The following is a 24,474-nucleotide window of genomic DNA, read 5'->3' on the forward strand; positions in this document are numbered from 1 at the left end:
AACTTGGACCACGAATGGTTAAATTTGAAAGTTGAAGGACCACAGATGGTCAATTTAAAAGTTTAGGACTAAACGTGACAAAACCACTATACTCGGAGGACCTCAGATGGTATTAACTCTTAAGTAAAAAGCATACAAAAGATAACATGTTAGCACGAATGCTAAGTATAAACCACTCCAACTTGTAAAGTACATATATATATAGATTGGAAAAATGGTTTGACACTTATAATACGTTAAGCCAATCAAGAACATCGATGCAAATCAAATAGGTTCACAAATGTATAGATATACATATACAATAATAGTACTTAGTTAATAAGTAACCGGTTCACATGCAAGTGAAAATCATATTCCAGTACTCATGCAATTCATACCCATATATATATATATATATATATATATATATATATATACTTATTACCTATTAACAAGACATGAATCTAGTTGACTTTGGTATTACATATTACGGGAAAGTGTTACATATCGTCAAATGAAACTATAGTAAAATTAAAATGATACTTTGGTATTGCTATAATAAAATTAGTGTGTGGAAAATGAAACTGTAAAACAGAGCAAGAAGGCTAATACATCGCTCTATTGTGAATCAAACTTGGAACCTTGATTGATTTGATATTATGGCTGGCTGGCCATGGATGGTGGGATACTGATAGGGACATTTAATTTGGGAGATAATCTCAAATCATTAATTACCATGGCGAATAGTAGCGTAGCTATCCTGACTCCTGAGCTGAGCTTATAAATACCACTTAATATCAAAGCAGCAGCCAGCAGGAGCCCCCCAGCCAGTATATAATTCACTCTTCTCTTTTCTTCTCGATCAATCTTCGATCTCCTCGAGAAAAACTCATCATCTTGTCTTTGACAACAATATAATATAATATAATTATTAATCAATGGCGTGCTTGTTTCCCCCACGATTCTCAGTTCGGCTAACCACGAAGCCGGAGTTGGTGACGCCCAAAACCCCGACGCCCCGAGAAAAGAAACCGCTCTCCGACATCGACGACCAGGCTAGCCTCCGGTACCACATGCCGGGGCTATGGTTTTACGAGAATAAAGAATCCATGGTCGGGAAAGATCCAGCTAAGGTTATCAAAGAAGGATTGGCCAAAGCGCTAGTGTTTTTTTACCCGTTGGCCGGTCGCCTCACCGAAGGCCCCAACAAAAAGTTGATTGTGGACTGCAACGGTGAAGGCGTATTGTTTGTGACGGCTGAAGCCAATATTGCGCTTCACAACTTGGGTGATTTTATACACTCCCCATGTCCATATCTCAAGAAGCTTCAGTATAATGTGCCTGGCTCTCACAGGATCACTGGTTGCCCACTTCTCTTGATTCAGGTAAATTTTTTTAAAGTTTTAATATAATCAAATAAAGTTTAGTGAAACCAGTTTGGTTGGCATGAGTGATCGTGCACTCTCATCTTACACTACTGAAAATTATAGAATTTTCTACCACCTGAAAATAATCTTAAATTAAATTATACCAAAAAGTCTAAAAAGTGGTCGGAAATAGCAAAGGTTTTTCCGGATACCAAAAGTGGTCGGAACAAGGCTTTCAACTTGATTTAAGATCAATTTCAGGTGGTCGAAAATTTTATAATTTCCAGTAGTGTCATAAGAGAGGTTGGGAGTTCGAATCCTTTCTTGTATGAAAAAAGCAATCTTAGTCGGACTTTTACGAGTTTAAAGGTGCCTCATAGACATGCTTAGTACACCTCATAATCTAACAAAAAAAGAAAAAAAAAAAGGTTTAGTGCAGTTTAATTGTGGTTTTCATGCAGGAGACATTGTGGACTTAGTAGGTACTAGCTAGGTGACATTGTATTAGCGACACCCAAAACCAAAAACATGCATTTAATTCCCATTAAAAGTTTTCAAAAAAAAAATCCCATTAAATAATTTTGTAGGTGACAATAGTTAATAAGTAAATAATACGGAGTAACTAATTATTGCTTGTGATTAGGGATGTAAATCATGTCATCATGTTCAGTTTCACTCTAGTTCTAGCTGTCAAGTTTATGGATTCAGCCTATTAATTTTTTTGATCCCGTTCAAAATTCTTTCGGATTAGTTCGTTCGAGTAATCAGACTTATCGATTTCAAGTTAAAATTTTTTGAGGCATAACTTTAAAATTTTAGGTTTATACCAGCTCATCATTTTCGTGCTAAAATTGACATTTCCTATGATGAGTATATGTGTTGGGTACATGTATTGATTCTGGTTTAAAACTATAATTAGTTATACATGCATATCTTGTACTACCTCCATCTCATTTTATGTATCTGGTTCAGTTAACGAGATTTGACTGAAGTTATTTTTCATTCAATTTTTAAAAATATTAATTTTAGGGGTATTAGTATATAAAATTTATATATTTAAAAAAATACACTAGAAGTAGTATTGAACACAAAAAATCAAATTTAAAAATTTTAAAAAAATACTAAAAAATTAAATAAAGAAAAAGGAGTTGATTTGATTAATGAATAATAAGTAGGACAGATAAACTATGACAGGGTGAGTAATAAATAAATATAAGCCGTAGGTGCAAAGTGAGGTTCGCTTACACATGTACATAAATAGTACATATATCACTTTGTTGTTTTTTTTTTTTTTTTTTGAAAACATCACTTTGTTGTTAATTAGTACAATAGAAAGGTACTATTAAAAAAAAAAGAACTTCTTTTCCTTGTTATTCACGTTATCATTTGAGTAATTAAAATAATATTTCTACTCATATTTTTTACTCTCCTAGACTCCGACTACTTAATATGCTTTGATTGATTTAAATAAATTAGGTCACTATTTTTATTTCTTATCTTATATCTCTAATAAAATCCAAACATTTAGTATAATTATCATTTTAAAAAAATTATAGATGTATTTTCATTTACTCTATACTTTGACATTTCCTTTTTCTTTTAAATAGTTATAGACTCGACCTTGACCTAAGTAAGAGTCAAACTTTTGTGGGAGTGTTTCGAACTAAATTTAAATTAGGTTTACAATGTTAAAAATACGGTATAAAATTAAACATAAAACAAGGAAAATATTATGTGTATTCTTATTTCCTACTCCTAACATGTACTTCCACACACAAAATTTTGATGTAGACATTTGTATAAAGACCTACATGAAAAAAGTAGCTTATCAGAGTGCGTCACATCAAGGAGTAAAATTTAGGAAGTAAGATTTTGGAGTCTATGTAGTATAACTCATAAAACAAAAATTAATCAATACAAATCTTATGTTAAAACCTGGAAGTATATAATTAATCTTAAGAATACAAGTAGTACTCTGTTGACCGACTATCCATCCATCCTATCATAGCATTAAATTGTAGTACAAGTAATTAAATGTAACGCTGGGAGAAATGCATTGGTTTTCTCTATTCAGAATTGAATTGAAGGGGTAGTTGGTGGTAGGATAAATAATCCTCTATCTGTCTCATTTTATATGTTCTACTTATTATTTATTGGTCCAATTAACTCTTTCTTCTTTGTTTATTTTCTTTAATATTTTTTTATTTTTTTTGAATTTATTTTTTTTGTTTAATAATACTTTTAATGTAGTTTTTATATATATAAATTTTGTATATTAAACTTAATATTATGAAAAAATAAATTAAAAATAATTTTAGTCAATCCTCATTAATAAAACTAGACACATAAAATGGAACAGATTGAGTAATGAAGTTGTTTTTATGATAATAATGAACTACCATACTATATTATACATACAATTCATGTATTCTAGATTGAAATTATCCATGCAATTTTACCTCTTTCAAGCTTGTATATATATTTTTTTTCCTAAAATACACAGCTTGCAAGCTTTCAAAAAAAAAAAAAAAAAAAAAAAAAAAAAAAAAAAAAAACAAGAGAGTATTGGAGAGATAAAGATAGTCTCCACTTCTCTTAATTATTAGACCTGTACTATAACGGCTCCTATTTTATACTCCCTCTGTCCCATTTTATATGTCATACTTACTATTTATAAGTCAAACCAACTCTTTCTTCTTTGTTTATTTTCTTTATTATTTTTTACTTATTTTTAAATTTTGTTTTTTTTTTGTTTTTTTTTTTTTTTTGTGTTTAATAGTAATTTTAGTGTAGTTTCTAAATATATAAATTTTGTATATTAATACTAAATTTAATATTGTAAAAAATTAAATTAAAAATAACTTCAGTCAAGTTTCGTTAACCGAACTAGACACATAAAATGGGATAGAGAGAGGTACTTCACTTTCTAATTCAATGAGGTGTCATACACGGATTGATTAAAAATTGAGGAACCATTATGTACAGCGTTATACTATTTAGGAGTACATCTAGCATTTCCTAATGAGCAATGTTATATATATACCTCTAATTTATTTTTCTTACATTTTTTCTCTTGACTTAATTGGCATTATTGGTTTAAATTTTATTTTTTAATTAGAAAGGTTAAGAAGCAATTTCCTTTCCTAATCCTAATTATTAATGTGAATGTGATAGGTGACTCGTTTTAGTTGCGGCGGCTTTGCACTGGGTGTCCGTTTCAATCACACCATGGTTGATGGGTACGGGATCCAGTTGTTTCTGAAGGCCGTATGCGAATTAGCGCAGGGCGGTTCAGCGCCGTCGGTTTTGCCGGTGTGGGGGAGAGAAATGTTGACCGCCGCCGCCGCTGAGCCAAATACCCCCACCACAAACCACGCCGTGTACGGCGCCTCCGACATGCGCAACAATTTCAAGCGACTCGACATTGAGTGGTGGGGCAGCATACTTTTCAACTTTGAGAAGTTGGCGGCTAAGCCTCTCTTCTTCTTCTTCCCCAACATCTTGAAACCCATCCTTCTCAGAAGCTCTTTCGTTTTCGGCCCCAAAGAAATCCAGGCCCTCAAAGACCAAGCCGCGGCTCAGGATTTCGGGCCGTGTACCACGTTCGAGTTGATATCTGCTTGTTTGTGGAAGTGTCGCACGATTGCCTTGCAACCCAACCCCAACGCCACGGTCCGAGTCACGTTCCCCACGGATATTCGCCGGAGATCCTTCGCCGGACTGAAGTTCGACCCTGGGTACTACGGCAACGCCATTATAATGCTGTCCGCCGCCACCACGGCCAAGTTGCTGTGTGAGAGACCCATTACTTATGCCATCGAGTTGATCAGAGAGGCTAAGAACAAAGTAAGCGCTGATTATGTGAAGTCGGTGCTGGATTTCTTGGTGATTAATGGCCGGCCGAGGATGTCTGTGATGAGGAACATCTTGGTTTCGGACATTTCAAGAATTGGGTTGGAGAAGATAGATTTTGGATGGGGGGATGCGATATATGCCGGCTCCGCCACTGCCGCTTACGGGGCTACATTCTTAGAACGTCCCAAGAGCAATAGCAGTACTGAAAGGAGCGTTTTGGTACCTATATCTCTGCCTCACCTATCTATGCTCATTTTCAAACGTGAGATCAAGAAGATGACTAAGTTCAATTGATAACACTCTTTTAATTGATCTAGTGACAAACAATCTTTCTATTGTAATTTATGGAGTACTTTTTTGTATGATAACATATGTGGTTTATCTTCTCAATCAAAAAAATAAAAGAGAAGATGATTAAGTCGTTCTAGGAGACTGAGCCCATAGATAATGGGTGGCCTATTTAATTTTTATCTATGTATATGCAGGTGCATGCGTTGTTAATTTTTAGGGTGGCCTATGTATCCGGGTGCATGCGATGTTAATTACAAAGTGAATATGCAATAATATTCATAAAATTGTTATGTAAGATTCATGAATTTGAATTGATGCTAATGGAATAATTACGGATGGATTCGGAGCGAACTACACCCGAGACACCAGACCCGATCCAGACCCGGCCAATCAAACCATGAGGGGCCTGCTCCCTCGGGGTCGGCCACCATGAGGTCGGCTTCTGTGGGGTCGGCCACCCCGGGGCTCGGCCAAGAGACAGGGTCCTCGCGTGGAACGAGTCTTGCGGCGACAGTTGCAGTCCAGACAACTCCAACCGAGTTCTCCACCGTTGCCCCCGTACCCAACAACAACTCTACGTGACTCATTCATTCTCTTAGGACGCTTATGCTTGCGAAAGCACCCCCCCCCCCCCCAAGGCACTTGAAAGGGGAGAGAGTCGCCGGTGGACATGAAGATAAGTTTCAGTTTCCATTCTTCATTGAAGTCTTTTATGTTCCCCAACACCTTCGGATTAGATCGATTCGAAAATGCAATGAAGCCTCTACTATGGGCGGACGACGCACTATCCGCAATGAAGAAGAAGCGGAAAAGGGTAAGGTTGAGGCGTATGCCCACTTGAAGGCACCTAACGATGAAGGCGGTCAATACCCGGTGGGAGTTGGGAACTAGCTGACCCGGAGATATACGGTGTTAATTGAGGGCCTCGATGACAAACTCATGAAGGGGAAAAGCTATACCTCAGGAGGGAGGTAAGATGGACCCCGAAGAAATGTGGGGCGAGGGGCTCTAATATGCATACCCCCGGTGGGGGAACATGGACCTTAGCGGCCGGCTCAACTAAAGACCGTGCGAGGGAAATTTCGTAGGCACACATGGAGGCCCCGAATCCCCGTGGAATAACGGAATCAAGCGCGGTGTCCCGACTCGCAGGGAATGGAAACAGAAGAGGTGCAGGAGTCAACATGTAGGGAGGATGCATGGCTAAGGGCACAATAAAAGGATTATCGATATACGAAGGGAGAGAGGGAAATCGGTCTAAGTCAAGGGACTCGTCATCACTTAACGGGAGGTCTGAATAATCAATAGAGTTCAATATAACATGATAGTCAAAGGGCTCGGTCAACGCTAATACTCGCTCATTGCAAATAAAGGATGCTAAATGCATAAACAAGCACGGGAAAATACACAAACAAGCTCGGACACATACGTAAGGAACCCTCTAAAAGAATGGTGAAGGACTACTCACCCGACTCGACAAGATGGGAATTGATTGCAGTGAGGCGGAACTGGGCTGACTCGGCAGGGGGGACTCGGCGGGTCAACTCGTAGGCGGGTGAGCTCGGCGAGCGACGGCGGCAGCGGCTAGGCGGGGCAAAGTGGGCGGTGGCGGCGTCCGACGAAGGTCCGACAGGGAACTCGGTCGCGGCTTCAGCTCATCGGCGGGCGAAGGTGTCGGCGTGGTCGGCGGGCAGCGAGGTCCGGTGGCGACTCGGCGGTGGCGCACGGCGGCGACGGTTGCGTGGTTGGCCGAAATTTTTCTTGATGAGAGAGGGGGTGACTTTGATTGTTTGAGAGTGTGTGGGGAGTGAAGGGAAAACACTACCTTATATAGAGAAAGCTAAGGGGTGGAGGAAAAAGGGGGGAAAGTGGAAGACCATTTTGAATTTCAAAATTGGTGTTGGGAAAAGGTGAAACTTGGGGAAGAGAGATGATGTGACTTGTTGAGTGTGGGAGTCGGTTTGGAAGATTTGAAGAATATTTATAAGGAAGGAGGAAGAGTTGTAGTAGGATGAAGACTCCTAAAGAGACAAGGATTGATTGATTTCAAATTTTGTACAGCATCGGATTCCTACCGCGATAGAAAATCTACCCGGGCACGAATGGCAAATTTTGTGCGCGATTTTTTGGTCCGGAATTATTAATTGGTTGTAGTACTCTCTTGTGCTGACGACTTCTCGTAGCCACCGTGAGTGGGGGACTGATGATGGAATAATTATGGATGGATTTGGAGCGAACCAGACTCGGACACCGGACCCGGCCAAGCAAATAACGAGGGGCTTGCCCCCTCGGGGTCGGCCACCACGGGGTCGGCCTCCGTGTGGTCGGCCACCCTGGGGTCGGCCTCCTTGGGGTCGGTTACCCCTTGATTGGCTGCTTGGCCGAGCCCCGAGCTTGGCCAAGAGACGGGTTCCTCGCGTGAAGCAAGTCTTGCGGCGGCGATTGCGGTCCAGGCAGCTCCAACCGAGTTCTCCGGGGTTATTGCGACGACACGGCCTATTAAAGCACTCCTTTGTGTCCTATTGAGACATCTTCTACCTATTACATAAACTTGTCTTGTTATTACACGTCATGTACCTCTGTAGTAGCACTTTATACGTCATTAATACAATATTCGTCCCCGTGACGTGTATTCATTCATTATTATCATTATATTACTATTTATACTGATTCAATTCTTGTCACATCAAATACAATTATTATACAATATTCAAAAAGTTTTTTACTCTTTCTATCTAAAAGTATAGCCTTGTTTGAATAGCAAAACTTTGCTTAAATTATATACCATGTAATAGAGCCAGTAGCATTAAAAAAAAAATATACAATTTATTTTTTAATAATATTTAATTTAATATTATATTCTGAACAAAATTTATATATCCTTAAAATTATTTAAAAAGTTTTTTTTTTTAATAAAAAAATACAAATTCAAAATCATAAAAACTTGTTAAAAAAATTAAGAAGAGTAAAAAAAAATTGATTTGATAATAAATAATAAATATCATAAGTTAATTCTTAAGATAGTGGCTGACTATGCAGTGACTACCAAATTAGTTATCGATTTAGAACAATATAAACTTAAAGCTTTAACTATGCATATCTAATTTTGTCCATTTTGTGAACGTCAATGATTGTTACTTTTTATTGTAAGTATTTTCTCATATATAAAATATATTTTATAAGGTTAAGCTTTCCTCCTATGTTTTGAGACCCCAAAATACTTTTCCACTAAACTTCTATATATATTTTGTACTCCTATAATGATTTTTGCCAATTAGTATATAGATAAAATATTTTCAAACTCTTTATTTCAAATGATTTAATAAAAAATATTTATATATTTATTTATGGTTTTTCAAAGCCTTATTTTAGATAAATATCTGTTGATAAAAACTAGACTCAAAAGTCTATCTAAGACGAAACTGTGAATCTGATAGCCAAATTTTTTACTCAAATTTGATTTCAAAATGATCCTAACATATTTCTAAATTTATTATGTTATATTTTTATCCGAACTTGACCCAACTTTTGACCCAAAATTAGATTTTAAACTGCAAAAGGACCAAATTGCCCTTACTAGCCGTGTAGACACCATCCTCATAGGGTTTTGTGCCCTATTTAAACATCACTATTCCATTGAGCCTCTTCAATCCCTCCCTTGCTCTTCCTCACTCTCATTTGCAGGAGACTCTCACTTTGGAAGACAACAATTGTGAGCTACCACCCTCTTCCTTTCTTCTTCTTTTTTCTTTCTCCCTTTCCTCCTTCTTCTTCTTGCTCCTACATTATCTCACTGTTATCTATGTGTATATGCTTGTGTATGATGTTTGTTTGTATTCTCTTGCTTGGGTTGATAGGAGGTGAAGGAAGTGGGCAACATTTAAGGATAGAGGAGGGTTTCGTGCTAATAGGCTAACAAGTTGAGGTAACTCTAAATGGAGCTGGCCCACCAGCGTCACTTACCCTTTTTGAATGTTTGGAATGTTTACCCCTATTTGTTGCCGCTCTAGCTAGGTTCTGGTCTGGTCCTTTGGATGATAACCCCTTGGCCCTTAATTTTGGCTCCGACTTCTCTCAGGTAGGCACCCCGTTCACCCAATCACTTTAGGATGAACCTAGAACCAATAGGCCGTCTAGCCGATCCATCCCCTTCAATAACATCCTCCCTTAGCTCCATATGTTAGCCTTGGCCCTTAGAAACTCTTCTTTCGGAACGAGGTCGGCTATCCATTGCACGCGTTGCTTCTCTCCATTGGGTTCTCTCTCATTGTGGTGACATCACCTCAACTTCTTTTTTGGGTGGCGGCATGAGAACCAAATTTTGCATCCCTGCCACCAAGCGGGTTAGTATCGTTGCTGCCTGCTGAATAGCTCGTACACACGCTTGGAGGTCCACAGGTGAAACTGGTGCTTCGAGCTCTTGCTACCCTTTGTCATGATTGCTATTGAGTTGGTCGTACAGATCACGTGAGTTTTTCAGCCGAGCGTGTCCATTAGTTTTCCCATTGAGGTTCACGTTGTAGGAACTATGGGACTTACGTTGTTTGATCCAGATCATGTCATTATTCAAAACTCATTGATGAGAAAGAAAGACTTATGTGATAGCCTACTTGAGAATTGATCTTAAACTCTGAATGAAAGCACCCGTGACGGTAAGATGTTACAGAAAAGTAATTACAAGTAAATAGATAAGTAATAGTATTGCTGATACTTTGAGTACAAGGTTTTGCGTGTCCGCTACCTGGTACAGGAGCTAAGCATTTATACTAGTTAATGGGTAATTAATTCGGTGTAATAAGTACAACGGCTGCATACTTAATACCCCTAATAACTGCAACGTTATCCCTAATAAGTGCAGTAACTATATATGTGTTAAGTGTAACGAACACTTTCACCACCACTACTATTTATATTTGATTATTGTCTTAATTGCTTTGACTTCATATTTGACCAAGAGTGTTTCGGATTGGAACCGAGACTCTGTAGTTATCCAATTAACCCATCACAAAGTATTAGAATAAAAATTAAACATTGAATTACAAGGCTGAATATGAAGTAATATAGAACCACAAATATATTTATTGTTGCATTTAGAAAATTATGAAAATAGGAATTCAGAGTATATGTAGGGTAACGATCATCGATCCCTTATGGCGTCGACGAACTAGTCATCTTCTTGAACTCACGTTTGAAGATTTGCATATATATATGAGGCAAAGATATGGGTACCAAAATGCTCTTCTCAGTAGTACTGTCGTCGCTGCTCTTCGGCCGTTCTAAGAAAGTAGCCCCGTAAGCTGCAATGGAGGCCCCGGCGTATATTGCATTCCCCCATCCAAAATCTATCTTCTCCATACCAATCCTCGATATGTCCGAAACCAACATATTCCTCAGCACCGACATCCTGGGCCGGCCCCTAGTCACCATGAAATCAATCACCGACTTGACGTAATCACCGTTTACTTTGTTCTTCGCCTCTCTAATCAACTGGATGGCGTAAGTAATGGGGCTATCGCACAACAACTTGGCGGTGGAGGTGGCGGATTGCATCACAATGGCGTTGCCGTAGTATCCGGCGGAAAGTTTCAGCCCCGCCAAGGATTTTTGGCGCATATCCGTCGGAAAAGTAAGCCGGACGGTGGCGTTGGGGTTGGGTTGCAGGGCAATTGTGCGGCATTTCCACAAACAAGCGGCAATCAGCTCAAACGTGGAGCACCGGCCGTAATCTTGAGCCACGGCTTGGTCTCTGAGGGCTTGGATTTCTTTGGGGCCGAGAATGAAAGAGGTCCGCACCATTATGGGTTTCAATATGGTAGGGAAGAAGAAGTAAAGAGATTGGGATGCGAGTTTCTCGACGTTGAAAATTTTGTTTGCCCACCACTCGAAGTCGAAGAGGCTGAAATTGTGGCGGAAGGATGGGGCGTCGTAGACGGCGTGCGAGCACGTCGGGTTGGGGTTTGCCGTAGCGCTCAGCGTGTCTCTATCCCATACCGGCAAAACCGAGGGCGTTGAACCGCCTTGCGCTAATTCGCATAGTGCCTTTAGGAACAGCACGATCCCGTAGCCGTCAGCCATGGTGTGATTGAACCGGACTCCTAGTGCTATACCGCCGCAAGTGAAACGAGTTACCTAACAAATCAAATTAATGAAGACATACATTTATTATGCATTACAAACAAAGTTTTCATCTTCAATAGAATAAAGTTGGTAAAAATATTTAATGATATGAAAGGACAATTTTGTTTGAACGCACATTTGTTAGAGAAATATATTTAACGTTGTTATTGTGTGTGATTTTGGGTTGGATGAAGCATACATTACTGAAGGCAAATACTAGCTTGTGTGAGATCGTTTCACGAATTCTTGTCCGTGAGACGGATTGTGTTAAGATGAATTGTAATACTAGTCATGAATAAATGGGTGTTTGGTTGGATGTACGTAATTGGAATTATTTTCCTACTTTATTCTATAACTATACAAATTACAATGTTTGATTGAATTCTTTCATTTTGTTGAATTGCAATTCGTGAGGTACTCCCCACGAATTGCAATTCAATGCTGGTAAGAAAGCAAAAAAAAAAAAGGAATAAAATGACACTCAATGTTGAAAAAATCGCTAGGCGCCTGGGGACCGCCTAGAGCTCCTAAGCGAGCGCCTAGGAGGCCGAGTTCCTAGCGCTTAGGCGCCGATTAAGCGCGATTTTTGCAACACCGATGACACTACTACTATTGGTTATTAATATTATTATTATTATACAAGGGTATTTTAGTCTTTATACCCCTTCTTTCCTTCTCAATTCCAACAATTCTATTTCTCCCTATCAAACAATGTAATTTGAATTCCTACATTATTCACACCTTATTATTTTCCACCGAATTGCAATTCCTTTCCTCCGTAATTCCTTCCTTCTTCCAACCTAACACCCCTAAAGTGTTTGTTACTTATAATATAAAATATAGTATTTTTTTGAAGATAAATGTAATATTTTTACATTTTTATTTAAAAGTAATACGTTTATTTTTTCAAAAGTATTACACTTTTCCTAAGTAATAAACACTTATCTTGATATTGCATTTTTCAGTATAAGTATTATATTTCAACTTAATCTGTCTCATGAGTAAAGATTGTAAAACGATTTCACTAGAGTTACTCATTAATGAAATATCTTTTAGTTATAAAAGATTGTTGGTTAGGATTTCTTGCGCCTAAAAATCATCGATCACTCGCAGGAATAGAAGTGTTCATTCCTCAAGAGGCTATGGATGAAAGGAAAGGGCTGAAGCAAGCGATATGGCCTTGCCTGTATTTGCCTCTCTATATATTATCCAATTCCTATATTCAAGATAATATATAGTTTGGGAGAAAAAAAGACAACATATAATTATATCTCTTGACTCTTGTAACATTTTATAAGTTAATGATACATTATTTCATTAACTAATAAATATAATAAAACAAATAGAATATAAACATATAATAATATGTAATTAAAATTTATCGAGTTAATTTCATTTTTGGTTCACAATTTTATTAATAGAAGACTAAAAATAATCATTTCACAATAATACTAGAACCAAATGAAGATGTTTTAATAAAAAGAAACTGAAAGTAGACTGTCATCTATAAATCTAGGATAAAAAAATGAAATTAACTCAAAATTTATCAATATGCACAGCGAAGTTAAATTACTCTGAAATATAATATTACTATATGTTCCCAATAATCCGAACATACAATTATGGCCAATTATTTTATTTATTTTTGCTTTTTTTTATTTGCTAGCTTGCACGCAATATAATTGGCCGGTATACCAATTATTGCAGTTCGTGCAGTATACTTTGTGACTTTGTCTACGTTACTTGTGAAAGTAGAATTAATTTTTATTTATTCTTTAAATAAATAGGTTAATGGACCACCAACGGTATATATTTATTTGAGAATATTATCTCTCTACCTATTAAATAATAAATATAAAATACTCCGTATTAACTACAGAATGAGCAGAATATTTACGCACGTATGCATGTATGTCTAAGCCAATAACAATAGGCAATTTATATAGTCAACAAGGATCTACCATGCATAGTAGATCTTTGTCTAAAGTGACATTGTTTTATATTACGTGTCAACTAGTGTATTATATATATATATGACATTATAATACACTATGTTTATAATATTTGTTATATATGTTCATAAACTTAAAACTTCATATATATATATATATATATATATATATATATATATATATATATTCGTTCACAATATAGTAGATTCATAATGTTCTCTTTATATATGTACCACAAAAAATATTGTTCTCTCTATATATTTATATATAAAAGAAAATTAATGCATATAAACATTATATTACAAACACATAATGTTTAATAGAATCCATTTTGTATTATGTTCATAAAATTATTTTTTCTATCTGTCCATAAAACACTAATGTTCATAAGTTCTAAAATATATGTACATCATATGTATTTTAATTTCATTCATTGTTTAGTAGGTTCATAATGTTCTTTTTTATATGCTCATAAAAATAAAGTTTAATTATATAAACAATATAGGAGTACTACACACGCATCTTGTTTAATAACATATACGGAATATCTTATATTATGCTTAAAATATTTGGGCTCGACCCTGCTACGGTTATTAATAACATATATCTTATATTATGCTTAAAAGCAATATATAATTGCAATGTAGTTTCCGATCCACGTGAACTATGGCACACACAGTGACCATACACCACAACAACAACGTGCAACATACTCATATTTAAATAACATTATAATTAACATTATTGTATTTTAGGTAGGATACACATGCACATGCACAAGTATTATATTGCTGCTTAATAGTAGATAGTTTGAATTGATAATAATATGATACTGAAAGAAAAAGAAAAAGTACCTGAATCAAGAGAAGAGGGCAACCGGTAATCCCTTCGGAGCCAGGCACATTATACTGAAGCTTGCTGAGATAGGGAGATGGGGAGTGTATGAAATCACCCAATTTGCGAAGTGCAACATTGGCTTCCGCCTTCAAAAACAGCGCCCCTTCACCGTTACAGTCCACAATCAACTTTTTGTTGGGGCCTTGGAATAGGCGGCCGGCTAAGGGGTAATAAAAAACCAGAGCTTTAGCCAACCCTTCCTTAATAACCGCAGCAGGGTCGACCCCAACCATTGATTCTTTGTTCTCATAAAACCATAGCCCCGGCATGTGGTACCGGAGGCTGGCTTGGTCGTCGAGGTCTGAAAGTGCCTTTTTCTCTTTCGGCGTCGGGGTTTTGGGTGGCACTAGCTCCGGCTTGCTTAGCTTGATTGAGAATCGTGGAGGAAACGACGGCCACACCATTCTTCTTCAATACTCAAACACCTATCTGGCTTGCAACACTTAGATTTTTCTAGGATATATCATATATGCCTGCTAGCTAGCTAGCTGTTTAATTTAATTTGAGTTCAACTGCCTGCAATTTATAACTTCCACCTCTACTAACTTTGCGCTCACATTTGCTAATATTATATTTTGAAATGAACTGTCAAATTAAATGTCCCTCTCACACTCCCACCATTCATATTATAAATAAATATGATACATAAGTTTATACAGTTACCATTTTCCCTCCCACTGCATCCCTTGCTAATGCAATATATAAAGAATCCATATTACTTTTTTAGGTGAGATTGTGAGATCAAATCATGAGCATTAATTTAACAATTTTAATGGTTATTGATACTGCTAATTGTCACGTACGCAGTAATTAAATAAACACGAGACCAATTAAAGCGAGCAAATATCTTTATTGATCACGGTGAAGGCCCTAAGTACAATCTACTTGGTTGCTCTGAGTATCGACTGACTGCGGTCGGGAATCTCTAACAACAACCTATCGATCGTCCAAAAGTCCCCCACACTGTAGCTACTGTGGGTATTTATAGCCGCTGCGCCGGAGACACAAACCCGGCCGCTCGGCATGCTCTCCACGTAGCCACCACGTGTCATCCTCCCGGGTGCCCTGTCTGCCGTCGCAAGGAGCCGCCACGTGTCCTTTGTCAGCTCTCTCGTCAAAGGCCATGTACTCGGCTTCATTGTTAGTCGGATGGAACTGATACATGAGAGCAAAATAAACTTTGAATCCTTCCGGGCTCGTGATTACTACTCCTCCTCCTGCCCCTTTCTTTATACTCGACCCATCAGTAGCCAACGACCACCACTCAGCCTCGGGATCCGCAACCTCGGGGGGTCGGGTATCCCGGGCGGTGCACTCGACCAAGAAATCAGCAAGGGCTTGACCTTTGATCGCTGGTCTCGGTCGGTATTCGATCGCGTACTGGGTCAGCATTAACGCCCACTTGACTGGGCGACCGGATGATGAAGCAGTTCAGAGGACTGGCCCGATCGGTTGATCGGTCAACACGCGAATTGCTCGACCCTAGAAGTAGGGAGCCAACTTCTTCGCGGCAATGTATAAAGCGTAGACGACCTTCTCTAACAGGGAGTACCGGAGCTCGGGACCATGTAGCGCGTGGCTTACATAGTACACCGGTCGCTGGACCCCTTCCGGATCGGTTCGGCACAATAATGCGCTTACTGCACGATCAGAGACGGCGAGGTACACGTCTAGCTCTTCTCCGAGCTCGGGCTTGGAGAGCACGATTGGTGACATGAGGTACTCCTTCAGCTCATCAAAAGCCGCTCGGCATTCTTCGTCCCAGACGAATCCATTAACTTTTCGCAATACCTTGAAGAAAGGTAAAGCGCGCTCGGCTAACTTAGAGAGGAATCGGCTGAGAGCTGCCAACCGACCGGTCAATTGCTGGACCTCCCGAACGGTAGAAGGTGGTTGCATGTCCAGAATCGCTTTTACTTTGGCCGGGTTGGGCTCGATTCCCCTCTTGGTCATCATGTAGCCGAGGAACTTACCGGTCTGAACCGCAAATGTGCACTTGGTTGGGTTCAGCCGCAACTGGTACTTCCTCTTGATCTGGAAGCACTCCCGGAGATCCCGAGCGTGGTCGGATCGCTCTCGACTCTTGACCAGCATATCATCAATGTAGGCCTCCATCGTTCGGCCTAGTAGATCAGCGAAGAGCATATTGACCATCCTCTGGTAGGTCGCTCCCGCATTACGGAGGCCGAACGGCATCACTCGGTAGCAATACAGCCCGTCCGGGGTCACAAAGGCTGTCTTGCTCTCATCTTCATGGTGCATCATTATCTGATGGTATCTTTTGAATGCATCCATGAAGCTCATCAACTCGGCCCCGGCCGTCTCGTCGACCATCTGATGGATACTCGGTAGAGGAAACGGGTCGAGCGGACAGGCCTTGTTGAGGTCGGTAAAATCAATGCACATCCTCCAGGCTGGGGGCTTAGGAACAAGGACAATGTTAGCCACCCACTCGGGATAAATCACCGGTCGGATGTGCTCGATCGCCGCCATCTTTTTAACTTCTTCCCTGACGAATTCACGGCGATCGGAGGAAAGGCGCCGGGTCTTCTGCACGACCGGCTTGGCTGCGGGATCGACGGCTAGCTTGTGACAAATTACCGATCGATCGATCCCGGGCATGTCTTCAGGCCCCCATGCAAAGATATCGGCATACTCCTGGAGTATGGCCAAGACTTCCGCTCGGAGCTCGGGGGTGAGGGCCCGACCAATCTTAATCTTCCTGTCCGGTCGGTCCTCGGACAGGGGAACTTCCTCTATCTCCTCGGAAGGCTCAGGTTGCTCCTTCCGCTCCTTAGCCTCCTCCTTGGCTATGGTGTTCACCCGGGAAAACTGACCGGAGTCGCGTCTGTTGACTGCTCGGGTGTAACACTTCCGGGTGGATTGGACGTCACCGCGGACTATGCCGACCCCATTGGGGGTGGGGAATTTCATGCACAGGTGAGGCATAGAAATTATCCCACCGATCTTCATAATGGCGGGTCGGCCCAAGATAATGTTGTGGTCAATGGAGGTTGACCACAACGAACTATAGTTCCGTCTTGATCGACTTTGGGGATGTGCCGATCTCAACCGGGAGCGTTATTTTTCCCTCGGGGTAAACAAGAGCCCCGGTAAAACCAGACAGTGGTACACCGACCGGAGTTAGCTCCTTCCTGTCAAGTCCGAGTTTCTCGAACATGTCCAAATAAAGGACGTTCACACTGCTGCCAGTGTCCACCATAACCCTCTGGACATCCGTCCCTTTCACATCAATCGTGACCACGAGCGCCTCCATGCCATGGTCACCGCTACTGGGTTGATCTTCGAGGGTGAAGGTTATGGGCTCCATCTTTTGCCTCTTCCCGGTCTCCCGGGAATCCACTATGGCGACTGGGCAATTACTCCTCGGTCGGGAAGCGTCTTTCAATCCACCAAAAATGACGTGGATGGTCGGCTGCTAGACGGAGGGTCAGGGTCCCGTCGGTCATCATGACGATCATCTCTTCGGTCATGGCCTGACCGATCGGAGCGTCCATCACGATCGGAGCGGTGATGGGAACGCCGGTGATCTCTCCGATCGGTATTCCTCTTGGTGTCCTCTCTCTTCCCCACACACTTGTCCAACTTCCCAAGATTGAGCAAATCCTCCAACAGTTGGCGCAAGTGGGTACACTCCTCAGTGTCATGCCCGGCACATCGATGGTAAGCGCAATGCTTACTCTTGTCAGGGCCGTCTCGATCAGGATGGGGGAGTTTGATGAGATTGCAGGACTGAGCGTACTGCATGGCCTCCGCTGCGGATCGGTTCAAGGCCGTAAACCCACCAGGCCTGGTGCGGGATCGGGGATGACCATCACCCGATCGGTGTTCCGCCCGGCCGGCCGGTTTACGGGACGAAGACCCGACCTCCTGCGAGCGCTTTACGGCATTCGCCTCGCCGGCGTTGGCATAATCTGTGACCCTTCGAAGAGCCTCCTCATATGTGGCCGGGGGGTGAAGAATGAAGTCTTGATACAAGTAACCCGCCCGGAGGGAGATGTGTAGCATGTGGATGGCGGTCGCATCATCCATGGGCTCGACCTCCCCGACCGCCGCCTTCCATTTGACAAGGAAGTCGGTCAAGCTCTCCCCTTCAAGCTGCTTGGCCTTCTCCAGGTACATATAGGACTTCTTCACCACCTTGGAGGTGATGAATTTCCTCACGAACTTGATCGCCAAAGCATCAAAATTATCGATTGAGCCCGGCTGCAAAGTTCGGAACCATTCCGCCGCTCGACCGGTAAGCGTGGAATAAAAAGCCCTACACATTACGGCGTCTGATACGCCCTTCAGCATCATATTACCGTAGAAGTCATTGACATGGACCTCAGGGTCCGTACGGCCATTGTAACTTTTCTCCTTGGAGACCTTTAAGTCAAGCAGGTAAGGCTGAGCCATCACTGCCGCTGTAAAAGGCGTCTGGAGTAAGGTTGATTGGTCGACCGGGGGTGTTGCAGGGTGCGCGTTTCTGAATTGCGCAAATTCCGCCTGGAGGTTGTAGAGCAATCCTCGGGTCTCGTTGAGCTCGGCGGCTTGGGCAGCGTCCCGAGCGCGTCGTCGGCGATGAGATCTCGACCCGCTATGCCCGGATGAAGCCTCCTGGCTGGCTTCCTGCATCTGTACGTATTCCGGCTGGCGGTTCGGGTCTTGGGGCCCCAAACGCTGCCGCATCTCTGGTCGAAGACGATCAAAAGCTACCGCTCGGGCAACTTCTTCGGGGTCCTCCACTTGGGTGGGAACCTCGGCTGCTTGCTGGGCCTGCCATGGTGCCTCCATCGCATCAGCACCCCCCGACCCCAACCGCGAACGAGCCGAGCGTCGAGCCCGGGAAGCGGGCTGATGCTGCGGCTCTACTTGTGCGGCCGAGTAGACTGGAGGGGCGGCGGCTGGAGCCGTGTACGCAGGCGTGTGTGGTGGGTAGCCAACCGGGGGCGTGTAATACATCGGTTGACCTGGCCAATACCCGTACGGCTGAGGTGGGACCGGGTATGGATACTGGCCGGGATACATCATCGGCTGTTGTGGATATGGCTGACCAGGTGTTGGGTACCCCGGTTGAATGTAGTTCACCGGCTGTTGGGCGGCCGGGTATGTGTTGGATGGATGTGGTGGTGAGAGATTGAGGTTGAGGTCCATCGTCTGACCTTGTTGTTGTGTTGCCTGGTGGTCGGATGAGCTTGCTGCATCCGCCTGGTCGTCGGCAAAGAGGTTTTGTGCCCACGGATACATTGTTGAAGAAGGATCGGGTGCTCGTCAAGACGTTTGCTTTCTTGCACGGTTTCCCACGGATGGCGCCAAAATGATACTGCTAATTGCCACGTACGCAGTAATTAAATAAACACGAGACCAATTAAAGCGAGTAAATATCTTTATTGATCACGGTGAAGGCCCTAAGTACAATCTACTTGGTTGCTCTGAGTACCGACTGACAGCGGTCGGGAATCTCTAACAACAACCTATCGATCGTCCAAAAGTCACCCACACTGTAGCTACTGTGGGTATTTATAGCCGCTGCGCCGGAGACACAAACCCGGCCGCTCGGCATGCTCTCCACGTAGCCACCACGTGTCATCCTCCCGGGTGCCTTGTCTGTCGTCGCAAGGAGCCGCCACGTGTCCTTTGTCAGCTCTCTCGTCAAAGGGCTACCGCTCGGGCAACTCCCGGTCGGACCCGGACCGGGTTCTTCACAAAAAGCCCGACCTGTTACCTGCAAAGACAAGAAGAAAAGACAAAGGCAGACCAGTCGGGGTAAAATTATGTCGGTTGGGATATTCCCTACCAGTTATGATTGGTCAAGAATTCAACTTGAAAATTACTTAAAATAAATAAAAGGGGTGGGATGGTAGGAATGCATATTTTTTGGGGTTTTATTAATTAATGTTAGGAATGCAAACAGTAACATCGGTGTGCGTATTGGTTTGTGCATTGGTGTGGACTGCTGTGTGCGATGGTTGAAATGTGCGCATTAGCGTGTGCACGAGACTAGACTTGAGTGTACGTAGGATGGTACAACGTGTGCAGGCATGTGAGACCCGTTGTGCGTATCAGATTTAGAACAACTCCGATTCAAATATGAGATTTGTTAAGTGTATACAGCATCGTGTGCATTACTTTGGTTAAGCATGTGCATGTGCATATAAAACTTGTGTAAATATGTACAAAACACTGTCCTTTTCAATCTGTTGCTGCACATACTGTATTACATTTATTCCACCTCTTACTAAAGCCGTTAACAATAATGGTTGGAGCTACCTACTGAAATTATTGACTTATTACAACCATCATATCATACACCATGCTAACAACTGCATACACCTGTTAATAGTCGCGTGTGTAGTCAAGACTACAAACATAGCATTCCCAAAATTGCAACACCTGCATGTGCAATCATAAATGTCAACATGCACATACCGTGTAATTACGATTAGTGATTAGATCAGATGTTATTGTTTGCATTCCTACTATTAATAAAACTCGGTCCTATAAATATGGCATTGTTATTTTTATATATTTAAATTCTTTTAAACATCCTACATTAGTTTATTATTTCACCCCTTTTATTTATTTTAAGTAATTTTCAACTTGAACTCTTGAGCAATCATAACAATTAAAATTTTTTAAATTGATGCCCATGATTTGATCTCACAATCTCATATAAAAAAGGGTGTTGATTTTTGTGCTTAAGGTGCGTGGTTTTTGTGCTTAAGGTGAGTAGTTGGTGAAACTTAAAGGTGCGTCAACCTGAAGTTAAGTTGCATGGTTTTCCTTCTTAAGGTGCGTGATTTGTATGTTAAGGTGCATTAGTTGTTAAAACTTAAGGTGCGTCATTTTAAAACCTTAGGTGCGTGCACTACTACAGAATTCACATATAACGTCGGGCTTTTAACGTCGGCTATATACATAGCCGATGTTAAAGTCTTTTTTAAATTTTTTTAATTTTATAAAACCTATAACGTCGGCTATTAACAAATAGTTGACATTATAGACAAAAAATAATAAATAAATAAATAAATAAAATACGACGTCGGCTATCTATTTAGCTTACGTCATATATGAAATGTTAAAAAAAATAACCTACGACGTCGGGTAAATAGCTAGCCGACATCGTATTGTATTTATTTATTTTTTTTAATTTTTATCTATAACGTCTGCTATTTGTTAATAGCCGACGTTATAGTGTTTTAAAAAACAGATCTCGCTCAGCGCATTTTTGAAATTATTTTCATTCGCTTATCGCAGCAGCCCCGACCCTTCTCCCCACTGCCCACCGCACAGCCAGCAGCCCACCGCATAGCCACCGTTACACCGCCCCTTCTCTTTTACGTCTCCGCTGCCTAGCCATAGCCACAGCCGTCGCAGCATCGCACAGCCTCCGTCGCCGCTCCGCCACACACAGACGAGCCGCCGACGAAGTGCCGCACCGCCTTCCGTTGGTAAGTTTTTTTTTTTAATTATTATTTTAATTTTTGAATATTAGAATTACAATTATTATATTTGAAATTATTTATTAATGTTTTTCGAATTTTAGGAATTATTAGGTATATATTCTGAATTTTATAAGTTGGTTATATATTTGGAACTATTAGGTTGATATAATTGTATTTTAAGATTTATTGGCATTATATTTCGAATTACTATTAATTTATTTCGAATTTTAGTAAATAGTGTTGATATATTTGTATTTTAGGAAATTTTATAAGTTGGTTATATATTTGGAACTATTAGGTTGATATAATTGTATTTTAAGATTTATTGGCATTATATTTCGAATTACTATTAATTTATTTCGAATTTTAGTAAATAGTGTTGATATATTTGTATTTTAGGGTTTATTGGTATTATATTTTAAATTATTATTAATTTATTTCGAATTTTAGTAAATAATGTTGATATATTTGTGTTTTAGGATTTATTGATATTATATTATTAATTATTATTATTACTTTATTTCGAATTTTAGGCATTATTGTTATATTTTGAATTATTTTTAGAATTATTGTTAGGAATTGAATGGTTAAACCTTGAAAGAAATGTTTATTTATTACTAGGAATATAAATCAATAAATATTTTGTTAATAATTAAATAACATGATGTTCCACCATGTTATTAAGTCAATATGTAGTGATTTATTTTGTCCATCTACTTGCCTTTGTATTCATTACCTAGTGTACCGAAAAATTAATACTACTAACTTGTCTACTCTCACCACAACAATTTTAGATATTATATTATTATTATTTTAGATATTTGTTAGAATGAATGTTAACAAAAGTTTAATTAGAGTTAATATTATTTTAGATTGACTTGTGATGGATAAAAGTTGGATGAATGCTTCTCAGATTAGTACGGAATATGAAGCCGGAGTTAGATAATTTTTAGACTTTGCAAAACGTCATCTTCTAAATAATAATAGGATTTTTTTGACCTTGTAAGAAGTGTTGTAATCTAAGAAAATTAGGTGCAAAGGACGTATATGATCATCTAATTTGTGATGGAATTAATCCAAGTTATACAAAATAGATATGGCACAGTGAAGGAGGATGAGGCACTAGTACATCTAACATGTATGTTGACAACGACGCAAATGAAGATGATGAGTCTGAAGATAGGTTGGATGAAATGTTTCGTGATGTTGGAGAAGAGTTCACCAATCGATCAAATGAGTTGGATGAATTATTAAATGATTCAAAACAACCTTTATGGCCAAGGTGTAGTAAATATACTCGGTTATCTGCTGTTTTGAAATTATTCAACTTAAAAGCTGGGAATGGATGGAGCGACAAGAGCTTTACTTCTTTACTTGATTTAATCGAGGATATGCTTACAGAAGATAATGGACTCCCGAAGAGTACATATGATGCCAAGAAGATTCTGTGTCCCATGGGTATGGAGTTTGAAAAGATACATGCTTGTCCTAACGATTGCATATTGTTTATGAATGATTACAAAGAATTGAATGCATGTCCAATCGGGGCATCTCGGTACAAAACAAGAGAGCATGTTGTTGGTAAAGCAAGTTTAAAAGGGCAACCAACTAAAGTTATGTGGTATCTCCCAATTCTTTCAAGATTTAAGCGTATGTTTGCAAATTCAAGCGACGCGAAAAACTTAACATGGCATGCCGATCAAAAAATTTCTAATGGCAAGCCTCGACACCCGGCTGATTCTCTTCAATGGAAAACCTTTGATAATGTTTTTCCTGAATTTGGCCATGAGTTGAGAAATCTTAGACTTGGACTTTGTACTAATGGTATAAACCTTCACGGGAACCTAAGTAGCAAGCATAGCTCGTGGCCAATTATGTTAGTGATTTATAATCTACCTCCTTGGTTGTGTATGAAATACAAATATATATTATTGTCCTAGATGATTTCTGGCCCAAAACAACTCGGTAATGATATAGATGTCTTTTTGGCGCCTTTGATTGAGGACTTGAAAAAATCGTGGGATGAAGGTGTGTTAGTGTTTTTTCTGTCTATGTTATAGCCTGCAAAATCCGCATATGAAAAACTCGTTAGAGTAAAATCAGTACCTTTAGGATACCATAATCCTACATTGATTGTGCAATGCCCTTCAAGTATCTTATGATTTTATTTGAGGCGGTGAAGTGGCTTTCTTTTGGATTTGCTTGAAATCTTGCACACACTCCCACAGCATAAGATATGTCCAGCTTGCTTGCAGTGAGATATAAGAGTGAACCAATCATTTCTCTATATTTTGTATGATCGACATCCTTTCCATCTTCGTCCTTGTCTAGCATTAATGATGTACTCATTGGAATGTTAATTGAAGATTTTCCATCAAGGCCAAACTTCTTGATCAAGTCCCGGGTGTACTTAGCTTGATTGATAACCTAGGAAAAACATATTCCGAAAGAAAGCAATGGTTGCAATAACAGGTCAAGCGCCAGACCGAAGTGATATTTGTAGGACCTCTATTAGACCGACTGTGCTAGAGGATGGAGATAGAGAAAGAGCTCCACACAGGAAATATC

At 40.3% G+C, this 24,474-nt stretch overlaps 2 protein-coding genes across 2 annotated transcripts; one reads left to right on the forward strand and one right to left on the reverse strand.

Moving 5' to 3' along the window:
• The first annotated feature begins 769 nt into the window (after positions 1 to 769).
• LOC109147443 (methanol O-anthraniloyltransferase-like) lies at positions 770 to 5,805 on the forward strand. Its single transcript, XM_019295103.1, has 2 exons — positions 770 to 1,364; positions 4,521 to 5,805. The coding sequence occupies exons 1-2, from the start codon at positions 918 to 920 to the stop codon at positions 5,493 to 5,495; spliced, it is 1,422 nt and encodes a 473-aa protein (XP_019150648.1). The 5' UTR covers positions 770 to 917; the 3' UTR covers positions 5,496 to 5,805.
• A 4,646-nt stretch (positions 5,806 to 10,451) lies between these two features.
• Positions 10,452 to 14,932, reverse strand: LOC109147301 (methanol O-anthraniloyltransferase-like). The gene is made up of 2 exons (XM_019294956.1): positions 14,416 to 14,932; positions 10,452 to 11,621 (listed from the first exon to the last, which is right to left on the reverse strand). Exons 1-2 carry the CDS (start codon positions 14,860 to 14,862, stop codon positions 10,641 to 10,643), a joined length of 1,428 nt encoding a protein of 475 aa, XP_019150501.1. The 5' UTR covers positions 14,863 to 14,932; the 3' UTR covers positions 10,452 to 10,640.
• Between the last annotated feature and the right edge of the window lie 9,542 nt (positions 14,933 to 24,474).

The sequence above is a fragment of the Ipomoea nil genome, unplaced genomic scaffold (assembly GCF_001879475.1).
Source record: "Ipomoea nil cultivar Tokyo-kokei standard unplaced genomic scaffold, Asagao_1.1 scaffold1993, whole genome shotgun sequence".
Taxonomy (NCBI): domain Eukaryota; kingdom Viridiplantae; phylum Streptophyta; class Magnoliopsida; order Solanales; family Convolvulaceae; genus Ipomoea; species Ipomoea nil.

Bases quoted from the DNA above. Each gene is read 5' to 3' on its own strand.
- LOC109147443 (XM_019295103.1), top strand. From the start codon at position 918: ATGGCGTGCTTGTTTCCCCCACGATTCTCAGTTCGGCTAACCACGAAG. The intron at 1,365-4,520 runs GTAAATTTTTTT...TGAATGTGATAG, and splicing joins GCCCACTTCTCTTGATTCAG to GTGACTCGTTTTAGTTGCGG.
- LOC109147301 (XM_019294956.1), bottom strand. From the start codon at position 14,862: ATGGTGTGGCCGTCGTTTCCTCCACGATTCTCAATCAAGCTAAGCAAG. The intron at 11,622-14,415 runs GTACTTTTTCTT...TTGATTTGTTAG, and splicing joins GCCCTCTTCTCTTGATTCAG to GTAACTCGTTTCACTTGCGG.